This window comes from Haemorhous mexicanus, chromosome 16 (assembly GCF_027477595.1).
Source record: "Haemorhous mexicanus isolate bHaeMex1 chromosome 16, bHaeMex1.pri, whole genome shotgun sequence".
Lineage (NCBI taxonomy): Eukaryota > Metazoa > Chordata > Aves > Passeriformes > Fringillidae > Haemorhous > Haemorhous mexicanus.
The window spans coordinates 11,033,631-11,057,188 of record NC_082356.1 but is presented as its reverse complement, the minus strand read 5'-3'; the positions used below and the strand labels follow the sequence as shown (position 1 = coordinate 11,057,188).

General features: G+C 52.5%; 2 protein-coding genes across 2 annotated transcripts; one reads left to right on the top strand and one right to left on the bottom strand.

The window, feature by feature from the left end:
* The first annotated feature begins 1,985 nt into the window (after positions 1 to 1,985).
* On the top strand, positions 1,986 to 3,173 carry LOC132334791 (zinc finger protein 154-like). Its single transcript, XM_059860938.1, has one exon. It carries the CDS (start codon positions 1,994 to 1,996, stop codon positions 2,792 to 2,794), a length of 801 nt encoding a protein of 266 aa, XP_059716921.1. The 5' UTR covers positions 1,986 to 1,993; the 3' UTR covers positions 2,795 to 3,173.
* Positions 3,174 to 17,970: 14,797 nt separating this feature from the next.
* Positions 17,971 to 18,965, bottom strand: LOC132334769 (olfactory receptor 14A16-like). Its single transcript, XM_059860883.1, has one exon. It carries the CDS (start codon positions 18,963 to 18,965, stop codon positions 18,033 to 18,035), a length of 933 nt encoding a protein of 310 aa, XP_059716866.1. The 3' UTR covers positions 17,971 to 18,032.
* Between the last annotated feature and the right edge of the window lie 4,593 nt (positions 18,966 to 23,558).

Here is a 23,558-nt window from a genome sequence, read left to right as displayed (position 1 = left end):
GAAGAGGTTTCAGAGATAGAGAGAAATAGGAAAGAGGTCTTGGGCAGGGGGAGGGGGGAGGGAGGAAAGTGGTCTCAGAGGGACAGAAAGAAATTGGGAAAGTGGTCTCAGAGGGACAGAAAGAAATAGGGAAGAGGTTTCAGTGGGAGAGAAAGAAAGAGGAAAAGGCTCCGGCTCGGACTCCACAGCTCCCAGGGACATCCACAGGGCACAGCGCCTTTCACAATTCTGGCCAATCAGAGAACGCACTAAACAATTTCCAGCCAACCAGAGCTTTTCTCACCGATGACTCACGACTTGCCAGGCAGACCCGCAGACCCTGGGGGCCCCCTGGAGCGGAATTTGGGGCTCGGGCCAGGGGGACGGCTCCACACTGGGGGGGGTCCCCGAGCCCCCTGCCCACCCCTGGGGCTGATCGGGGGGTCCCCCCACCCAGCAGCCGGTGCTGCGGCGGCCGTGGGGCAGAGGGGTGGGAAAGGGGGGTCCGGGCTGGGAGTGGAGGAAATGTGGGGGCTGGGTGCTGAGCACAGGGCTGAGCACGCAGAGATGGTTTTGTTCTTGCTGAGCTCGCACTGAGCCAAGGCCTGTCCTGCCCCTCGTCCGGCCACGCTGCAGAGGGGCTGGGGCTGTGGGGGAGGTTGGGAGGGGACACAGCCAGGACAGGTGACCCCAACTGACCCCGGGGACACCCCAGACCATAGGACATCATGATCAGGGTATAATGTGGGGAGAACAAAGAGGAAGGAGGGACATTTGGAGTGAGGGTTTTGTCTTCCCAGGTAACACTTAGGCAGGATGGGGCCCTGTTTCGCCGGTGAGCAGAGTCAGCACCAAAGACACAGACACCAACTTCACTTAAGGAGCAGTGTAATTTAGATAATGCAAATTTGCCAAAAATTACAAAAGTATTATATAGGCAAAGCAAAAATCATTATACAATAATTCCAAAAGAGAAGATGTTGAAATGATTATCACTCAACTCTCCATTTCTGGCTGCAGGCCCTGGAGATTCTGTCCCTTCCTTCAGTCAGGGTTGCATTCCCTAACGAGTCCTGGTACCAAATCCTGCTTTCCAAGGCTGGAACAGTGTCTCAGGTTTAGCTGGGTGTGTATACAATTACCATCTGTTAAAGGTAGGGCAGTTATCATCTGTTAATTGAGCAGTTTACTTTATCTCTTCCACAAGGAATCCTCCCTCTGGGGAGATATCTTCTGTTAATGGGCCATTGAGTGTCACTGCGGGACTGCTAGAAATTCCATCATCCCATTGTGAGGTGCTCCGCCCAGAGGGAGGAGCCAAGCATTCCTACCTGGATATAAACTGAGAATGAGAACATCAAAGTCAGCCTTCTCCCACAGGATTCCCAGAAGAGCAGCTTTCAGCTCCACTGGATCCCAGAGGAAGACCAGGCCCATCGATACCACCACTGGACTTCCAGAGGACAACTCCACCCTTCTCCAGGATCCCTGCTCCAACAAAACCACATCTGCCACTGCAGGAGGATAGCACCCACCATTTAACAGGAGTGCTACCAACACCCTGACCCACAGCGTGTCAGGTGGTATTCTGACTCTGTAAGTAGTTTTTTAGTACTATTGCATTTGTAATTTTAATTTTCCTCCTAAATAAATGTTTTTCCTATTCCCATAGCTTTTGATTGACAGCCCCTTATTTTAAAAATTATAATTCCAAGGGAGGGGGTTAACATTTTCCATTTCAAGGGAGGCTCCTGCCATCCTTAGCAGACACCTGTCTTTTCAAATTGACACAATGCCCCAGGACAGCCAGGCAGGTGTGGAGGAAGTCAGTGCCCCTTTCCCCCTCTCTCCTGCTCCATCTCCCAGCCCACCATGGCCCCTTGCTGAAGGACAACCCTGCTGCCAACGTCATCCTGCTGGGACTGCACTGGGGGGATCTCCTTCCCCTTCACTCTGGCACAGAGACAAATCCCATCCTCTCCTTGTCCTTCCTTCCCCAGGGAAGGAACTGAGGATGGAGACCAGGGAGGACAAATCCCCACAGCAGAACCTCGTGGAAGAGAAGCCCTACAAGTGCTTGGAGTGTGGGAAGAGCTTCAGGCAGAGCTCTTACCTGATCCAGCACCAGATGATCCACACTGGGGAATGGCCCTACGAGTGTGGGGAATGTGGGAAGGGCTTCAGCTGCAGATCCAAGCTCCTCACCCACCAACACATCCACACTGGGGAGAGGCCCTACGAGTGTCCTGAGTGTCAGAAGAGGTTTCGGAGCAGCTCCCATCTCCTCCAGCACCAGCAGATTCACATGGATGAGAGGCCCTTCCGCTGCCCCGACTGCGGGAAGGGCTTCAAGCACAACTCCACGCTCATCAGGCACCGGCGCATCCACACTGGGGAGAGGCCCTACGAGTGCACCCAGTGTGGGAAGAGGTTTCAGACCAGCTCCGTTCTCTGCCTGCATGAGCGCATTCACACGGATGAGAGGCCCTTCTGCTGCCCTGAGTGCGGGAAGAGCTTCAAGCAAAATGCCCACCTCATCACCCACCGGCGCATCCACACTGGGGAGAGGCCCTACGAGTGTCCCCAGTGTGGGAAGAGGTTTCACACTAGCTCCAGTCTCCTCCTGCATGAGCGGATCCACACGGATGAGAGGCCCTTCCGCTGCCCTGACTGTGGGGAGGGCTTCAACCGCAACTCCACCCTCATCAGGCACCGGCGCATCCACACTGGGGAGAGGCCCTACGAGTGTCCCCAGTGTGGGAAGAGCTTCACCCAGAGCTCTCACTTGACCAGACACCAACAGATGCACTGGTAAGGGAAGCCCTGCAGATGCCCCCACTGCAGTGCTCTTCATGCACTGCTCCAGCTTCATCCCCTATTGGAGGTCCCACGTTGGGAAGAGCCCTGGTTTTCCGTGTTCCCCATGATCCATGCTGGGAAGACACCTGTACCTTTTCCTGCCCCTGCCAGTGACATGATGTGGGATTGAAGAACATGAGGGTCTGGCCGTGGCCGTGACATTACATTCTCTCCCACCTCAGGTCATTGCCAGGGGCAGGTAAGGGACTCTCTCTCTCCCTGAGGAGAAGGGTGTCCTTTCCAGGCAGGAGGAAATACATGGGCAGGAAGAGCCAGCCGTTGATGTTGTGGTTTTCCCTTTAAGTTGATTTTCTTATTCCTTCTGTTATCAATATTGTTTCTGTTCCTCTTTGTTCTTTATCTTGTTTCTGTTCCCAATAAATTTTTCTTATTCCAGCCTGGGACCTTTGCCTTTTGTGCTTTTCATAGAAGTCGGGAGGGCAGCGAGGGCATCATGGTTTTAGCGGGAGCAGGAAAGTGAGGAACTCCATTCCTGAACCCCAGCCCATGAAAACCGAGCATCCCAGCTGGTCCCAGCCCTGGTGGCCATGGCAACAGCCTTGGGAGCGGGTCCCTGGCTGGGGCAGTGGGAACCTCTTCCCTCTAGTGCCCAGGGACAGGAGTGGAGGGAATGGCTGCAGCTGAGTAGGGGCAGGCTTAGGTTGGATGTCAGGAAAAGGTTTTTCCCCAGAGGCTGCTGGGGCCCTGCCTGGGCTCCCCAGGGAAGGGTCCCAGCTCCCGGGATCTCTGAGCTCCAGCAGCATTTGGACAGTGCTGCCAGGCCCTGGCTGGCATTGTTGGGGTGTCCTGTGCAGGGCCAGCAGTTGGACTCAAGGATCCTGATGGGTCCCTCCCAACTCAGCCAATTCTGTGGTTCTGAGATCCCATGACCCTGGGGATGGGACTGCAAATGGTTGCCATGGCAACGGGCTCTGGCTGCAGGCCTGAGCTGGTGACCATGGCAACCATCCCTGGCATGGGGTCTCCATGGAGCTGCCCAGCGACTGACCATAGCAACAGGGCTATGGTGATGGTTGCCATGGAAACTGACCAAAGCAACAGGGGCTGGTGATGGTTGCCATGGAACCTGTCCATACCAACAGGGGGCTGGTGATGGTTGCCTGCTGAGGATCAGATTTGTCACAGGCCCTCAGAGGGGGTCCATGGGGACTTTCCAAGAGTCTCCAGGCTATTCAAGAGCTGGAATGTCACAGGCAGAGGCAGGGGCTCCATGGAGACCTCCCAGGGCTTTCTGGGGGTGGTAAAGAGCCCTGTGGTCAGAGGCAGTCACAGCCATTCCATGGTGACATCCCAGGGGACCTTGGGCTGCAAAGGCACCGATCTGTCACAGGCACTCACGGGGGCTCCAAGGTGATATCCCAGGAGTCTCCAGGCTGCCAAAGAGCCGGGATGTTCCAGATACTCCCAGCGGTTCCTGTCATGGGCACAGTGGGAGTTTCAGGCAAAAGCTTTATTTCTTTAATAGAGAAATGCCCGCTGAGTAATGAGGTACAGAAATGACACCCAACAGCCCCTGCAGAGCCCCTAGACTTCTAAAATTCATTCTAAGGGAGGAGACTGGAAGGTGCTGAATCCAATCCCAGACCCAGCATTTGTCAAAGGTGTCAAAGACTGGACAGGTGGAATTGAACCTAAATGCAATTTGTCCCACAGGATTAATGATGGAATACCAGTTAAATTTATTTAAATACAGCTCTGAATGATCCTGATCATGATTAGACAGAGAGATCTTAACCAGAGTTATTTACTCCACAGTACAGGAGCTATAACAATTATTAGAATATTCTGCTCTGTGAAGCAATTTTGAAGTCAAGAGGGCCTTGCTGGTGTGGTTGAAGCCCACTGCAGGCAGAGCCTCCTGCTCCAGCAGGAACTGCCTTTCCTGTGCCATGAGCAGGGCAGGTCCCGCTGCAGGAAAAGCCCCAGGCCAGCCCCAGCACCGGGAAGGCCTCGGGCACAAGGGCAGAGTGCCCTGCTGGGAGCTGTGCCAGGGAGAGCCTGAGGCACCAAAGGCACCTTGGCAGCAGCAGCTGCTTGCAGGGCATGGCCAGAAGCCTCCCTTGGCACCCCGGCCTGGTGGCCACCACTGCAGAGCTGCTGCCTCAGGGCTCATTTCTGGCTGGGCTCTGAAAAGCCACTTCTGCTCCAGGAGCCTGACTGGGAAGCCACCGGCCCCAGCACCCTGGGGACAAGATATTAATGACAAAACTCTTGATGCCAGCAGAGACAAGGCAGGGGCAGAGGAAAGGGGAGAGCCAGGCCCAGGGCCAGGGCTGCCATGGTGATGGTTGTGAGGTCACTGCCCCTGCAGCAGCCTGGCTGCCCTCAGCAGACATTCTGGCCAGAAGTGTGGTGAGGGCACCCAGCTCATCAGAGAACCCACACAATAGGAAATCTCTCCTTGGGGATGAGAGGGTTTCACTGGGTCAGGTTGCACAAAGCTCCTGCTCTTGGAGCATTCCTGGGATGGGGAATCCACTTCTCTGGAAAAACAGCTGCAGTTTTGTGCCACTCTCATTGTAAAATATTTCTTCCTTCTGACAAATGTAAATCCACCCTCATTCAGTTTAAAGATGTTGACCCTTGTTCTGTCACTGCAGGATCTGGGAGAAAATATTTTGACCAGTATTTTCCCGCTTTCACTGATCTTGGAAAGAAACCGAAAATCTCCCAAGCTAGAGTTTGGAGGCCTCATCACAGAACCAGCAGGGACAGGCTGAGGTCTCTGGGTTCCTTGATGTGGAGACTGAGGACAGAACAGGAGTAGCCTGGGAGGGATTGAAGGGTGGTTTCAGAGAGGCTGGAGTTTTTCTTCATTGTATAAATTAGCCAGAGAAAGAAATAATGGCACCAAGGGCAGCTGGAGAGGCCCAGACTGGACATGAAGAGAAAGGAATTTCCCTGCCAGGGCAGGGCTGTGGTGCAGCACGTCCCCAGAAGGAGCCTGGAGCAGCCCAAGGCTTTGTGTGGGCAGGCAGAGGCAGGCAGGAGGCAGAGCTGTCAGCAAAGGAAGGGGCCAGCCAGGTGGGGCAGCCAGGGGATGACCACAGCCTGCAGGGACAGAGGTGCAGGTTTGTTCAGCACCAGAGACACCTTTCCCTTTGCTTGTCTTGAGCTGTCATCAGTGCCTCCAGTGTTCTGCTCTAGCTGGAACCTGGGGACACTTTCTCAGTCCTGTCCCTCTGAAGGATCTATTAAAGTATAAGAAACTTGAGTGTATCAATGTCTTTTTGAGTTCTTGAGAAGTTCTTGGAGCACACTCTGAGGGACTGGGTCTGATGCAAAGAGCACCAAAGCCCCAGAGGGTCACTAAAGTCCTTGTGCTGTGTCTGTGCTGCTGAGCTGGGCTGGGCTCCTGGCACAGAGGCAGCTCCTGGCAAGGGCAGTGCTGCAGAGAGACAGCTCTGGGCAGGAGCAGCTCCTGGGCACAGCCCAGCAGGGCTGGGGCACGGCCAGGGCACCTCAGGGACACGAGCAGGGCACAGACAGAGCTCACAGGGGCTCAGCACTGGCAGGGGCTGTGGGATGTCCCAGAGGGGGCTGTGTCACAGCAGCACCTCTGTGGCTGTGTCATTGAGGCACAGAGCAGCTGGGGTGTCAGCAAGGGCCTGTGTGACAGCCCAGAGTGGGTTGTGTGAGGTCACAGATTGGGCTATGACATCACAGAGTTTGTTGTGTGAGGTCACTGAGCAGCTACAACATCATAGAGGGGATTCTGTGACATACAGAGCAGGCTGTGACATCATGTCATGGCTGTATGACATCATAGAGCAGGCTGTGAGGTCAAAGTGTGTGCTGTGACATTACAGAGTGGCAGTATGACATCACAGAGAGGGTTTTGTCACATCACTGAGGGGGTTGTGACATCACAGAGCTGGCTGTGACGTCATAGAGTAGGGTGTGAGGCCATAGAACAGATCCTGCCATCATAGAGAGTGGCTCTGTGACATCAGAGAGTGGGTTGTGGCATCAGTGGGTGGCTGTGTCACATCGTAGAGCAAGCTGTGACATCACAGAACAGACTGTGACATCACAAGGTGACTTTGCAACATCACAGAGCAGCTGTATGACATTCCAGGGTGACATCCCAGAGCTGGCTTTGTGACATCACAAGGGTGCTGTGTGACGTCCCAGAGTGGGCTGTGACATCACAGGAGCTGTGTGACATCACAGGGGCAGTGTGACATCACAGGTGCTGTGTGACATCACAGATGGCTGTGTGACATCACAGGGGCAGTGTGACATCACAGGGGCAGTGTGAGGTCCCTGGGGAGGTCACTCTGCCCTGTCCCCCCTCACAGCCCCCCCAGAGCAGTCCAACCCTGCTCGTGCCCAGCAGGGTCCCCTGTCCCCCCAGGTCCCCCTGCCCCCGGCCCCGCAGCCTCCCCCAGAGGATGTTCCACGAGATCGACCCCAGAGCCTGACACGGGGACGGGGGGCCGGGGCCATGGGGGTGGGACAGGGGGACAGGGACCCCCCGGCAGTGTCCCTGTGTCCCCCAGGGCCAGAGCCTGGGCCAGGGCTCCTTCACCCTGTTAGGAATGACGGCTTGAGAATGCTGAAAAAATCCCTGGCAAGGGATCAGCAAAAACCAGATTTGATATTAAGGGACAGCAGCACAAAGTTCCTTGGCAAGAGTCACTCTGCTCCTGCCTGGACACTTCAGGCACACCAGGAAAACAAAGCAACAACAAAACCAAACAGAATCCAGGCAATCAAACCAGAAATGAACTGAGAACTCTCCCTGTGTGTGTGTGTGTGTGTGACACAAGGGCAGTGAGGGCAAGAATAAAAGGAATAAAGAGATAAAAGCTTAACAGAGCTCAAACTTAACAGGACTTAACTTACACCTTAAGCTTAACTGATACCTTAAATGTCACAATTTAGCCAAAACCAGCAGCTAACAGTATTTAACCTAACTTATAACCTATGACTTTGCAATTTACCTGAGGAATAACACTTAACAGTGTTTAACTTACCTAATAACTTACATTAAAAGTAACAACTTAGCAAAAGAACAACTCTCAGAAGCATTTCATTTAGCTCATACCTCATGACTGAACATTTCTTATAGGCCTGACTGACTCAGCTATGCAAGGCACTCAAACCCCTCAGAGAGCAGCATTTCTGCCACATTTCCCCAGCACAGGCACTCCTGTGTGCACACAGACACAGAGTCAGTGCAAGGCACCTGGGAGAAATTCCCCTGAGGGCAGGGAATGCTCACTGTGGATGCTTTGGCATCTCCCCAGCGGGCCAAGGGCTGAGCCTGGAGCAGTGGGGGGATCGGCCCAGGCTCTGTCCTTGTTCAGGATCCCCGAGTGCAGCAGACGGGAGAGTTCCCGGCTGGGAGAGGCCCCACTCAGAGGGAGTCGCTGGCCCAGGAGAGCTCCAAGGGCTCCTTTTGGAGCGCTGTTTGCAGGGCCCCACCAGAGGGGCTTCAGTCCCAGCAATGGTTCATCCTGGCCACACTTGGCATCAGCAGCTTTCTTTGGCACTGTGAGAACAGGGATGTTGTGCCACCGAGGGAACAAAAGCAGTTCCAGGGCTGCTCCTAAAGGAACCAGGAGCTGGTTGGGCAGCAGCAGTGCCTGGAGCAGGCAGTGTTTGAGATGAGCTGCAGAGGAGCTGAGCCCAGGGGCTGCTGGCCAAGGCCAAGGCCCACAGAGCATTTCTCAGCTGGCAGGGCGGGCTGAGAAGGGGAGGGGGGAATGCAGCAGCACAGGGCCATGGAACCAAGGGACCAGTGTGACACTGTGGGGCCCTGTGAGACCAAGGGACCAGTGTGACACTGTGGGGCCTCATGGAATCATGGAGAGCACTGTGACATTGCTGGGCCTCATGGAACCAAGGGGACCTTACTGTCGCTGTGTGTCTCCAGGGATTGTAGGGATCATTGTGACACTGAGAGGCCTCATCATACTGAGGGTCCATTGTGACACCATGGGGCCTCCTGGAACCATGGAGACCACTATGGCACTTTGCGATGCCATGGAAACAAGGGGTCATTGTGATACTGCGAGACCCCATGGAGCCAAAGGTCCATTGTGACATTGCAAGGCCTCATGGAACTATGGAGACCATTGTGACACTGAGGGGACTCATGAGATCGTGGAGACCATTGTGACACTATGAGGGCCCATGGAATAAGCAAAGCATTGTGACACTGTGAGGCCTCATGGAACCAAAGAGACCATTGTGACCCTGGGGTTCCCCACAGAACCAAGAGGACCATTGTGATACTGTGGGGCCTTGTGAAATCAAGAGGCAAAAGCAGACCATTGTGACACTGCAGGGCTGCATGGAACCAAAGGTCCATTGTGACATTGCAAGGCCTCGTGTCATCAGGGGTCCATTGTGACACTGGGAAACCAAAGAGACCACTGTGACACTCCAGGACTTCATGGAACCAAGGGGACCATGGTGATATTGTGGAACCCCATTGAACCAAGGGTTCACTGTGACACTGCAGGGCTGCTTGGAACCAAAGCTCCAGGGTGACACAGAGGGGCCTCATGTCATCAAGGGTCCATTGTGACACTGTGGAGCCAAAGGAGACCATTGTGACACAGCAGACTCCCAGGGTCTAAAGGTCCATTGTGACATTGCAGGGCTCATGGAATAGAGGAGTCACATGACATTGTGGGGCCTGGGGAACCATGGAGACCCTTGTGACACTGCAAGGCGTCATGGAATCATTGGGATCATTGTGACACTTCTGGGCTTTCTGGAACTTAGGGTCCATTATGACACTGCAGGTCTTCTTGTAATCAGTGGGCCATTGTGATCCTGTTGGGCCCCATAGAACCAAGGGCACACAGAGCAAGTCTGGCTGGTTTGGCTTCCCATTGACCGCCTGACCGGTCCAGCTGACCTCGGCATGTTGAGGGTCACTTCTCATCTGCTACTGAAACACTTGGGCTCCATGCTTTCCTTCCTATGGAAAAGAACTGTCTTCCTCCAGGCCCCCATGGCCAGAATTGGGATTTCACCTCCAAATTTCATTATACCCAGGGATTGTTCCTAAAAGAATATTGCCAGGACAAGTCTGGCTGGCAGTGGTTTTACAAGGGTCACTTCCCATCTGTTTCCAAAACACTGAGGAAGGCTCCATGCTTTCCTTCCTATGGAAAAGAACTGTCTTGCTTCTCAGGCAATCATGGTCAAGACTGGAGTTCCATCTCTAAAATTCCCTATATCCAAAGACTTCTCCCAGACAAAATCTGACATTCCTGGCAAGTCTGCCAGGCCTTGGCCTAGAGAGGCTCTCACCTGCCTTTCAAAAACTGGGATTCTGTTCTTCCCTTCCTATGGAAAAGAACTGTCCTTCTCCTCCAGGTACCCATGGCCACAACTGGGACTTCACCTCCAACATTGCCTTACTGTGAGAGACTGGAGGAGATTGTTGGCTCAAAACATTTCATGTGTGGGGGAATGAAGGGGCAGGCCCAGTCCTGCCCTGCCCTGTAATCCCAGCCCTGCCCTGCCCTGGAACCCCAATCCCCCCAGAGCCTCTATCCCAGCCCAGCAGTGTCTGCCAGTCCCTGGCACAGCACAGGCAATGCTCCACAGCCACCTCTGGAGCCCCCAGCCCAGCTCCTGAGGGACGAAATGAGCCCAAGTCCCACCTGGGGGAAGGGCCCAGGAAGACCAAGGGCTATTTAGGGCTGACCACAAGGCAAGCACACATCTTGACCCTACCTCCTCTTGGAATTTCTATCTGAACACTGCTGGATCGAGGAGTTGGTAGCTGTGTGCGCTCCTCTGTATCTTTTTTGTCTTTCCCTCTTTCTGTGTCTTCTTCTGTTTCTGTGCTCCTGCAAATTTTGATTAATATTAAATTGAACAGGCTTAGAGTTTGTGAAGTCGAATGGGCCAAGTCAATGCTTTGAGAAGTGTTTTTTGTTGATTGAATGTCTGTCATAGTTTGGCATGAGAAGAATTTTAAAAAGTAATACAAAGATTTTTGTGTAACTGACAATCTGTTAAACCACTAAGACACTGAACACACCTCTGTGAAACACATATGTTAAAGACAAAAAACCCAGGAACCTCCTCTTTCTTTCCTACTAAACAAAGAAGCAGCAGGCCCTTGCCCCGGCCCCCATCTCAACCAAACCAAACCAAACCAAGCAGCCCTGCTGTGGGCCGAGCCCCTTCCCCCCTCCCCAAGCCGCCCCCCCCCCCCCATCAGCCCCATTCTAACCAAACCAAACCCCAACAACTCCCAAACAGGAAAACAAAAGAGGCTACAAAACCCCAACCAGAACAAAGCTGGCCACACCTATTAAAATCTTACCATCAAGTCCCCTCCCCCCAACACAACTCAAACTAAAAACTCCTACAACCTACACAAAATAACCCTACAACTAAAATTAAACACAAAAAAAACCCAAAAACCAACCAAAAAACCAATCCTTAAAAAACCCAACCATAACTTCCACCACAAGTTACTGGCAGGTCAGGTGTTGATCCTTCCAATACTTCAATCCTCACTAAAGTAAAAGAACAAAACAAAATACAAGCATATAGAAAAACCCATAAAACCATCAAAGTCAGTAAAGAAGAAATTAAATGCCAAAAAAAAAGAAGAAAAAATACCCTAATCTTAGAACTAAAATCTTCTTATTTTCTTTATAAACTATAAAGAAAAAAACTTATTTTTTATAACACATACAACTATTAAAAATTTAAAATATACAAAATAATATCAAACAGAAACATTCATATTAAAATAAACAAATGTTAAAATAACCGTAATTTCATCAAAAGTTTAAACAGATTAAAAAAAAAAGTAATAAGCACCCCCAAGAGATGGTCTATATTCCCAGAGATAAATATAATTTTAGAAGAAAATAATAAAAACTTATACCTTTAAAAAACTCATCTTTAAAACAGTACCTCATAAGTCAACATGGCCCATCAACAAGCTTTAAAAAAGCTTTTAGCAATAAAAACAACTTCACAATAACAAAGTTCCCCAGACAACTGTTATCCATGACAAAATTAAGAACCACAAAAAACCTATTTTTTTCTCTTGTAAAAAAATCTCCATAATCTTTACAAGAAAAACTTCTCTCTCAAAGTAAACTAAAAAAATACTCTTCTAGAAATAGTAAACTAAGTAGAAATTTTAAGTTTCGTTTCTTTACATTGTCAGTAAAATAATAAGTTGAAAAGACAAAAAGTGTTCTAAAGAGTTTTTTTTATTTCTTACTACCTTTTTTCCTTTTATTTATTTTTAATAAAATCTTCTGTATACCTTTTAAAATTCTAAGCTTACTTTACCATTCTCCTAGTCCCATCTCGTAACAAAATAAATACATAAATAATTAACTAACACTAAAACCCACCACACTCATCAGTACATTAATTAAGAAATCTCAAGATTGGAAAAAGCTTAAATCAACAAACCAAAACAACTACAATAACATAATAAACCTTTTGCCAGTGTTTATCTGATTTTCTAAAGTTGCCAGTAGAAGATGTTTTGTTGTTTTGAGCTCCTGAGAATTTCTTGTTGGTATTTCTCCAGTGAGTCCAACTCAGAGTACACAAACAATTGTAATTCCTTTAAAATGTCTCTTTGAGAGAGTTTTTCACAGTGGATGAGTGTCAGGGCTTGGCTGTGCCGGTTGGCCCAGCCCAGGCAGGGCTTTCCCAGCCCCATTCCACACTCCATTTCCCAGCTGGAGCCGCTGGTGCCTCTGAGTTTTGCTGCCCCAGCCCCAGGGACGCCCTCCTTGTCTGCCCATTCCCCCACGGGCTCTGGGCAGGGATGGCCTCACTGGGGGCTGCTGACATCCTCAGCAACTTGGAGGCTGCTGCTGAATTTCACTGCTCCAGAGGCTTGTTCAGCCTTCAGCTCTTCAGTGCAGGATTTCAGTGGCGTAGGGCTCATTAATATTCAGAACACCTTAACAAGCCAAGCCTCTGGGAATAATTTGATTTTAATTTTCAGATCTTTTGTGGTTAATTAGACAAATATCAGCAGTGTATTCAAGCTGCATAGATTCTTCTTTAAAAGACAGTTAGAAAAGATTTTTAGGTCCTGTTTAGGTTTTTTCCCCTGGTAATAAATTGATATGTGCAATCTCCAATTGACACTGAATCCAAGTACCTCCTCATGCAGTTTGAGTAGATACAAAAATCAAGACCCTTCATGGCTGACAATCAATCAGACTCTGTCCCTACCCCCACCCCACCATTTCCCCCATCCAAGCCCTGGCACTCAGAGCAGCCTTGTGCAAATCTGAGCTCCCTCCAGCCCAGGCTGCACCTGCAGCTTTCAGCTCCTTGGCTCCACTCCCACCTGCTTTCCTTGGAGAAGGAGCTGCCCGAGACACAGAGGGATGTTCATTTATTGTCGGCCAACAAAGCCAAGGGAAGGCACAGCTCCATCAAATGCAAAAGTCATTCCTCTGCTGGATATTAAATCCACTTTCCACAGCAGACAGCCTCAGAGCAATGGGAAACACCTTCTGTGCCCAGCACAGATCCCAGGGTCCCCCCAAACCCTCCCTGCCCCGATTCTGCCCAGATTTGCTCTTTGCACACACGAGTCACACGCTGAAGTCAGGAGCTCCCTCCATGGCCAGAGGGAGGAAAAGAGAGAAAGGGGATGAAGAGCTCTCCTGTGCAGAGCCAAGGTCCAAGGGCAGCCCCTGCAGTGGGAACCACAACTCACCAGGTTTGTGTCCTTTGGGCTCAGGGCCTGGTGACACTCAGAGGCACAGAAAGGTTTCTGGCCAACAAACACAAGCTGAACATTGGAACAGTTTAATAACCATCACAGCTCTTCCCTCAGCTCTCTGGGATGTCCCAGCAGCATCTGACACATCTCCCATCCCCAAAGGAATTCTGTACAGGAACAGTTTTAGATGAAGATATAAGAAAAAGTAATTATGTGATAGATATAAACACAATAAGGGTGTTCACTAATATGATTTTTATTTGAACTTTGGAAAGATTGGGCAACATCTTGCAGCTCAAAGCATGAAACCAGTCCATTGAGAGGCACTTGAATGACCAGAGAGCATCTGGAGGAGAAAAGCTGGAAGCAACGGGAAGGGCAAAGATCCAGCTGGTCTAGTGAAGAGATGTCCTTTGACATGGTCATTTAACCAGAAGATCTGGAAACACCTGAAGAAAGAGGGAGAGGAAATAATAGACTGAATATTGGTGACACAAATAGACAAGAAGATCAGTATTTCTTCTTCCTCTGCCAACAGTACACCTCCAGGAAATTCCTGTTCCTGGTGGGAAAACACAGCCATTTCTCAGAAGTACTCGAGTGACCCAGCTAATAAAGATTCATTTGTAAATTATGAAACTAACAGTATTAAAACCTGTGCCCCTTTCCAGACAGACATCAGCTGTGTGTCCATGACCAGGCAGTGTCACTTGTGCCCTGAGGTGCCCAGCTGGGATTGGATCTCTCCAAGAGCACCTGAGGGAGAGCAGAGCACCTTGCAAGCTGCAGGTCCCTGCCATCCCCGCAGGGCTCCTGTCCCATCAACATCTGCTCTGCTCCAGTCTGGAACAGGGCCCAGCATGGTGCTGGGATCATCAGAGAGCTGAGGTGTGTGCTGGAAATCAATGCCCTCCCCATCCCGCAGCAGCCCTGCATTTCCCTCCTGCAGCCTTGGTCTCCAGCACAGCCATGGAGGCTCTTTGGGCTCTGGACTGTTCCTGCAGCCCCCAAGGGCAGCTGAGCTCTGCCTTTGGCACAGTCAGCCCTGGCCAGTGCAGGCCATGCTCAGCAATTCCCTGTCTGTGCCTGGCCTTGCTGTCAGCCCCGGCAGCGGCTGCGTGGCCCCTTTGTGGCCCTGTGCTGGCCCAGCCATGGTGGCCCAGCCCCTGTGCAGGCCCAGCCCAGGCCAGGAGCATTGCGGCTGGGAAGGGCCCCTGTGCCATGGTGCCCACAGCAGCCTTGGGGCTCTGTGCCCCATGGCCTCCCTGCTGGGCAGCCTCTGCTAGCTCCTGCAGAGCCCGTGGCACCTGTGGGCCTGCCCAGACAGCCCTGCCCCGGGCTCTGCCGGCCTCTGGGCCAGCAGAGAGGCAGCCAGGGCTGGCCATGGCTGGGAACAGGCCCTGAGCCCCGCAGGAGGAAGGAGCTGGGCCATGGCCAAACTCAGCCCAGGGCAAAGCTGGGCTCAGCAGCCAGGGCTGCCAAGGGCTGGGGACTGAGGCTGGCGCTGACAAATGTCCTGGGCCCCCTCCCTGCTCTGTCCATGTCTCCAAGGGCACAGAGCAGCCTCCTCTCTGGGCCACTTGCCTGTTTTCAATGCCTGGCACAGGCGCTGGCCCTGCCCCACAAAGCCTGGCCTGAGTCCTGCCCCTGCGTGCTCAGCCAGGCTGAGATGGACGCTGATGGTGTCTGTGCCAGGCTCTCTGAGCCCAGCCCAGCTCCCCGCAAGCTCTCCCAGCTGCCCTGAGCTCTGGGCAGCACCAAAGGCCTCTCCCCAGCCCAGCTCTGGCCCCACAGCTCTGCTCAGGCCAGGCTGCTCTGGGCACTGCCCCACGGCCTCAGCCCCTGGCCAGGGCACAGCAGCAGCTGCAGCTCCCCCAGGACTCAGCCCCAGCCATGGGGGAAGGGGCTTGGCCAAGGCCAAAGGAGGCTCCCTGGGTGCCCTGCTCCCCTCTGGCTGAGGTGCTGAGAGCTCTGCAGCCCCTGCTGCCATCCCATCTGCCCAGGGCAGCACAAGAGCCCCGGCCTTGGGGCCCTCCAGAGCTGCTCCTGCTCCAGGCCCAGGGCCCATCCCAGAGCTGGGGCAGCCACAAAGCTGTGCCCATTCCTGTTCTTTGCTGCTCTGATGGGGATGGATCCTCAGCCACTGGGAGGCTGATGATGAATTTTACTCCTCCAGAGGCCTGTTCTATCTTGAGCTCTTCAGTTCAGGAATTCAGTGAGAAAAGGATCATAAATATTTGTTCAAAACACTCAAACAAGGAAAGCACCAAGGAATAATCAAAGTTTTTAATTCTTCTGTGGTTAATGAAACACATTTCTGAAGTGTATTCAGAGTGAATCTGTTATATTGAAAAAAAAAGCAGAGAGAACAGTTTTGTCCTGTTAAGTTTTCTTTTCCTGTTTTTAGTTTGGTATCAGCAATGTCCAGTTGACATTGACCCCCAGAACCTTCTAATGCACTCTGAACAGATATGAAAATCAAGACCATTCATGGCTGACAATCAAGAACACTTTGTCCCCACCCCTTCCCTACCATTTCCCCCATCCAACCCCTGGCACTCCAATGGATCAGGAATGGTGTGGCCAGCAGGAGCAGGGCAGTGATTCTTCCCCTGTGCTCAGCACTGCTTGGGCAGCACCTCGAGTGTTGTGTCCAGTTCTGGACCCCCAATTTAGGAAGGACATGAAGGGGATGGAGCGTGTCGAGAGAAGGGCAGCAAGGCTGGGGAGGGGTCTGGAACACAAGTCCTGTGAGGAGTGGCTGAGGGAGCTGGGGTTGTTTATCCTGGAGAAGAGGAGGCTCAGGAGGGACAAGGTTGTGTCAGGGCACAGGTTGGACTTCGTGATCTCCAGGGTCTTTTCCAACCTTGCTTATTCTGGGATTCTCTGAAACCACCCTTGGAGCAGTTGCAGGATGAGCCCTGGGCCTCCTCTTCAGAAGCTCCAGCAGCCCAGGTCCCTCAGCTTCTTCTCCCAGCCCCAAAGCCCATCCTGTCAGTCCTGCAGAGCCTCTGCAGCTCCTCCTCATTGCCCAGAACAGGGAGCCCCAGAGCCAGACACAGCAGCCCAGATGTGCACCCCTGGCCTGGGGTGCCTCAGGCAAGGGAGCAGCAGGAGGCACTGCAGGAGCCTGCAGACAATTCCTGCAGCACTTGTGGGATGATCCTGCTGCCAAAGGGACGTTCCCATGGTGCCAAGTCAGGAACTGCAATGGGGAGTGGGGCCAGAGAGGAAAGGGCAAACAGGGATGGGCTGTTTGCAGGGGAGGGAACGGGTGGGCAATGGGAAGAAAATTGTAGCAGGAAGAGTAAGGAAAGCAAAGGTGAAGCAAAGGAAATGTTCAGGGTAGTTTGGGGTTGCCTGCCAGGCAGCCCTGGCTCTGAGCAACAGCGTCTGCAGTGGGACAGGAAGCTCCCAGCTGATGGGAACAAACTTTCTGGCTGACTGCAGAGGCCAGGACAAAGCTGATTGGTTTCCCTGGTGTCCCCCAGCCCTTGCTGGCCCCAGGGGCTGATGGCATTTGTGCTCCCTCAGGTTCATGTCCCCACAGCAACACCATGGGGGTGCTCCCCCTGCTCTGTGCAATGCAAACAGGGGCTCCTGCGCCAGTGCTGCCGTGTCTGTGCCTGCAAGGATGGGGCACCTGTGTGAGCTGGGGGAGAGGCCAGGGCTGCAGAGGGGGGATGTTGTTGGCAGCTCCATGAGGACGCTCTGGGACGCTGCCCTGGGCTGTCCAGCACACTGGGGATGGATCAGCCCCTGCTCTGCTGCTCCTTCCCATCTCCCCCAGGGCCCTTGCAGAGCACCAGCCATGCTGTTTGCCCCCAGCCTGCCCATGGCCACCCTGGGGCTGCTCACGGGGGTTTTCTGTGCTCAGCATTGGCCTGGCCGTGTTCTTGAGAGAGCCTGGGCAAGGAGCCTGGAGCCCCCAGGGCCTGGCCTGAGGTGTCAGCGCTGCCCCAGCAGTGCCCATGGCCTGTCCCTGCTGCAGCCCTGGCACTGCCACCCCCAGGGCTGTGCCCGGCCCCGAGAGCACTCAGGCCCTACAGCAACACCAGGGACACCAGGGCAGCGGGGCAGGGCCACGGGAGCAGCACTGGCAACACCAAGTGCTGCTGCTGCTGGGCACAGCTGCTGTGCCAGCACTGATCTGCCCCAGCTCTGCACACAGACATTGCTACTGCAGCTCCAGAGAAGGCAACACAAGGGCATCTCTGCAGAAAACTTTGCAGGGAGAACCTTTAGATCCATTAAAGCCACCAAGAGCACAGCCCCCAATTGACACAGTCTGTGGCCACAGGGAAGGTGGAGAGAAACAAAATAAAAAATTACACAAAAAATGACATTTATTTGGGGATAATATTTAAAAACTAAAAAAAAAAGGGAAAAGAACCTCAAAAAAAAGGAACAACAAGAAATATCAAAGATTACTTTTATTCAAAGCCAAAGATTACTTTTATTACAGAAATTGGCCAGCACTTCATTGTTTCTGAAACCGTCCAGTGATCAGTCTCCACACTGCAGCCTTGAGCTCCTGGTTCCTCAGGCTGTAGATGAGGGGGTTCAGGGCTGGAGGCACCACTGAGTAAAGAGCTGACAGGGCCAGATCCAGGGATGGGGACAACTTGGAGGGGGGCTTCAGATAGGTAAATGTGCCAGTACTGATGAACAGACAGACCACGGCCAGGTGAGGGAGGCAGGTGGAAAAGGCTTTGTGCTGTCCCTGCTCAGAGGGGATCCTCAGCACAGCCCTGAAGATCTGCACATAGGAGAAAAAAATGAACACAAAACAACCAAATGCTAAACAGGCACTAACTGCAATGAGTCCAAGTTCCCTGAGGTTGGATTTGGAGCAGGAGAGCTTGAGGATCTGGGGGATTTCACAGAAGAACTGGCCCAGGACATTGCCATGGCACAGGGGCAGGGAAAATGTATTGGCCGTGTGCATCAGTGAATAAAGAAAGGCACTGGCCCAGGCAGCTGCTGCCATGTGGGCACAAGCTCTGCTGCCCAGGAGGGTCCCGTGGTGCAGGGGTTTGCAGATGGACACGTAGCGGTCGTAGCACATGATGGTCAGGAGGGAAAACTCTGCTGAGATAAAGAACATAAAGAAAAAGAGCTGGGCAGCACATCCTGAGTAGGAGATGTTCCTGGTGTCCCAGAGGGAATTGTGCATGGCTTTGGGCACAGTGGTGCAGATGGAGCCCAGGTCAGTGAGGGCCAGGTTGAGCAGGAAGAAGAACATGGGCGTGTGCAGGTGGTGGCCGCAGGCTACGGCGCTGATGATGAGGCCGTTGCCCAGGAGGGCAGCCAGGGAGATGCCCAGCAAGAGGCAGAAGTGCAGGAGCTGCAGCTGCCGCGTGTCTGCCAAGGCCAGCAGGAGGAAGTGGCTGATGGAGCTGTTGTTGGACATTTACTGTGCCTTGACATGGGGATCTGTAAGAAAAGTAATCATGGATTAGTTGGGTTTGGACAGGACTTTAAATATTCCAGCACATTCTGAGGGCACTTTCCCCCCACTGCCTGCCCAGGGCTCTGCTGCCTAGAGCTGTCCCTGCCAGCAGCTGCTTCCCTGTGCCCAGGGCTGGGCCCTGCAAGAGCTGCCAGGGCCCAGCCCAGCCCTGGGGACTCAGCTCTGCCCTCCAGACCCCTCCCAGCTCTGGCACTGCCCAGGGGCAACTCTGGCTTTGCAGGCTCTGATGGCAACATCAGAGCAACCCTCAGGAGGCCAGAAAAGTGACACTGATGGTGCCTATGAGGGGCCCTGTGCTGATTTCTGTCACTGCCTAGTTTATTCAGATCTGAGGAAATTTTTTTTCATCAGCCTGAGCTGAGACATGAATATCTACATGCAATTTCCCACCCAAGCAACACAGAGAAGTAGATTAATAAAGGAGGATTTTCTCTTTTATGCAGCCCCTGTTTCCCTGTGCTCCCTGTATAATCTACTTGGAAATGCTGTGGAGTTAAATGTCATGCTGAGAGAAGCCCTGACCAATGCAGCAGCCTCCCCACACAAGCAGAACACTTCTAAGCCTTACCAGCTGTCTCCTCTCACCCAGATCTTGTCCCCCAGTTCTGAGAGCAGCCCCCAGGGCTGGCTGAGACCTGTCCCTGGCAGGCAGCTGAGTCCCTGCCCCAGCACAGCGCCCTGGGCTGCAGGACCCTGCTCTGTAGGACAGCCCTGGGCACCCCTGGCTGCTCTGCACAAGAGAGAATCAGAGAATGTACTCACAGAGTCTGCAGGCATTGGGATGTTGCAGCTTTAGGAGATGGCTCCAGGAACTGCAGCTGCATTGTCCTGCAGCCAGAGGTTCCTGTGCCAAGGGCTGGCAGTGATTGTGCCCCAGGCACTTCTCAGCACCTTCCCAGCCCTGACTGATTGAAGCTCTCTGTGCCTCTGTGCTGTGCCCAGGGTGGCTGCAGGCAGTGCCCCAGCCCTGCTGGGCTGGGAGAAAAGCTTCTCATCAAGAGAAATGTGCTTTTGAAGCTTTTCTTGGTTACCAGGAGCTGCCTCTGTGCCAGGAGCCCAGCCCAGCTCAGCAGCACAGACACAGCACAAAGACTTTAATGAGCCTCTGGGGCTTTGTGCTCAGGCCCTGAACATCAGTCCCTGAGAAGGAGCTGAAGAAACCTCTCCAGAACTCCAAGTCAGACTCCAACTCCAAAGTTTCTCTCACTTTTAATGGGTCCCACTGAGGGACATGACTGAGAAAAAGTCCCCAGGCCCCAGGCAGAGCAGAGAACTGGAGGCAGTGATGACAGGTGGGGACAAAGAGAAGCCAAGTCTTGGTGCCCTGGGGCACAGCAGGGTCTGTGCCACCAAGGGCTGGGAGGTGACACCTTGTCCTGAGGTACTGGGGCCTCCTGGCACAGCCCCAGCCAAGCCAAGCACTGTCAGCCCCTTGTCCTGCCCTCTGCATCCCCCCTAGCCCACATCCCAGTGGCCTCAAGGATCTGCTGGAAGGAGTCCCTGGGGAGCCTTGCTCAGCAATGGCCCTGGGGGCTCCTGAATGCTCCCAGGGACTGCAGGTTTTTCAAAGGACTTTGGGTTTGGCTTTTGCCTGGGAGTCTCTGAGAGGTGTGAGAAATCATGGCCTCCAATTATCTGCTGTAATTAGTCCCTGGAGAGGCTTTGTCTGTAACAACACTCAGTGGGGCTCATTATTGCTTCAAGGTACTTCAGTTCTTTTAAAGTACTTGGTGTTTCCCTTTTGATATAGACTGTGTGAGAGGTTTGTGCAATCATGGCCCCAATTATCTGCTTTAATGAGTCCCTGGAGAGCTTTGTACTGACACTGAGTGGGGCTCATTAATACTTTGAGACACTCAAGGTTTTTAAGGTACTTTGGAATTTCCTTCACACACTGTCTGAGAGGTTTTTGTTCATTCCTGGCCTCAAATTCTCTCCTCCAAGGAGCCCATGAGGAGTCTGTGTTGTAGAGGGACCTCAGTGGGACCCATCCATGCCTCGAGACACTTTGGGTGATTTTTCTGCCTTTGGCTCCTGGAAGGGTTTGTGCAATCTCCTCCCAGGCCCTGAGGTTCAAGGGCTCAGCTCCAAATACACCACAGGGCTCCTGAGGAACAAACAAGTCCTGACAAACCATGGCTCTGCCTTGATTTCCCTCTGCTCCTGTGCAGTTCATCAGGGAGGTTTCTGTAGTGGTTTTGGTTCACCAATTTGAGGTTTCTTGGTCAGTTCATCAATTAGTGTGGTGGGTTCAGAGCTGGCTAATTACCAGTGCACTCACTGGAATATACTTGCTCATTTCCTGTTGTGAGATAGGATTAGGAGAAAGGCAAAGTAGGCTCAAAACTTTAAAAGGATATAAAGAAAATGTTATTACAGTAGCTAAAAGAAAGAGCAATAAGAATCAGAACCAAACTTTCAGAACACTTCTCCTCTCCCTACAACCTTTTCTTTCTTACTGACAATGTAAGGAGACAAAACCTAAAATTTTCAGTCAGTTTACCACCTCTACAATATTCTTTTTTTAGTTCACTTAAGGAGAGAAGTTCCCCTTGTAAATGTTGTGGAGACTTCTCCACAAGAAAACTGTTCTCTCATGGCTTTTAATTTCCACGAATAGCAGTCACCTGGAAAAATTTGTCAAATCCCTCCCATTTTTCACATCTTTTCCCACAGCTGTGTTTATGGGCCATGTCTGCTTGTGGGGTATTAGTTTAAAGATGAGCTGTTTAAGAGCAGAGGTTCTCTTCATCTATTTCTGAAATCATTTTCATCTCTGGGGACAGAGGTCTTCTTGTCTCCCTGAGGGCACAGGGTCTCATCACTCTGCTCTCTCTCTGTACAAACTTCTCATGAAATCACAGCCTCTTCAACATTTGCTTACTTTAGCATGGAGGCTTTTGCTGAACAAGTCATCTCCCCATACTTTTCATGCATCATAGTGAAAAAGAGAGTTTGATGTATCAATTACATCCTTCCCCATAGCTTTACAAGAGGATTCCAGCCCCAAGATCAAGGCATCTCCTCATCCCTCCCATCTGGGGCTCAGCTTCCTCTTCACGGACCTCGGTGTGTTCACATTGCCCCTCTCTGTGCCTGCACTTTGTCCTTTTCTCTCACTCGAGGGAGGATGGAAGCACTGACAGAGTTCATATCTCACCCGGGGCCTGCAGATGGTTCCGTGACCCCGGCCGGGCTCGGTCCTTGGGCCGGAGCTGTTTTACCATGGAGGTTTCTGCAGCGGCTGCGCTGGGGCTGTGTCAGGATGGGCCGCGCTGGGGCAGGGCCAGGATCTCAGCAGCCAGGCCAGAACACAGCAGCAGCACGGCCGGGGGCCGATGGCTTCTCCTCCCCCTGCCCGGGGGTTGTGGGTGAACCCCAACGGTGGCAGAACCTTGGCCGAGCCGGCCCGGCCCGGGGCTGCTCCTGGGGCCCGGCGGATCCTGGCTCGGCCCGGGCTGGCGGCGGGGCAGGGCTCAGCAGTGCCCAGATGTTGGAACTGCAGCCATGGCCCGGCCCGGCCTCGGCCCCGCGGCCTCCCCTGCCCTGCCCGGCAGCCGATGGGGCCTGGCGGGGTCCCTGGGAAGGGGCCCGGCCCCACGGCAGGAGCCGCCTGGGCTGCCCTGGCTGAGACGGGGCTGGGTCAGCCTTGTTACCTCTGTGCCAGCCAGAAGGGAAAGAGACCCTCCCAGGCTGTTTCATCTTTACCATGTGCCTTCACAGGGCTGTGTACAGTTTTCTTAGTGGTTTAACAGATTGTCAGTTCTCAAAGCTAATTACTGATTGGTTTTTTTTTGGAGGAAACTGCTTCTCTTAGAACATCACTTCTGTGATGCAAAACCACCAAACAGCACAGAGCACAGAGTTCCATTGTCCAGATATAGTGGTCATGTGCCTGATGTTATCAGTTAAAAAGGGTTACCCATTTTTTTAAAAAAGGTTGTAGAAATACAAGTTTAACCAGTAGTGGCAGAGGAGAGTTCTTTGTTAGCTTCATGTTGTAATGACCTATTAAGAGTAGGTTGTTAACTCTGTATTGTTGAGAATTCCCCTTTTTGTATCAGTATCACCCTGCCTGGGCCAGGTGGATGGCCCTTCTCAGCCAGTGAAAGGAAGGGACATCAGAGGACATGCAAAATAACCTCAGACTCAGCATGCGATGGGAAGGACCCCCAACACACTTACCGAAAAAAACCCCAAAAGTGACGAGCCAATACAGAATTAGGAGATCAAAGTGATGTCTAGACATGAGGACAAAGGTCCAGAGCCTGCAGAGACACTGAGAACCTTTGTTGCCCCTAGCCCCAGACTAAAAGGACCTTGGCTAGAGCCAGTACCCTAGACAGAAAACCCAAAAAGCAGAATTAGGGGAATATCCCCATGTCTTTCGTGGGGACAGGACCTCCAGCTCTGCCCCCTAGTCGACGAAGCTGCATTTTCCTCCTCCTCCGAGCCACTCCTGGGAGCGACAAAGGTGTGACCACAGACCTGTCTTACCTCCCAACCTGAGCTGATCGCTTTTAATAAAGGCAC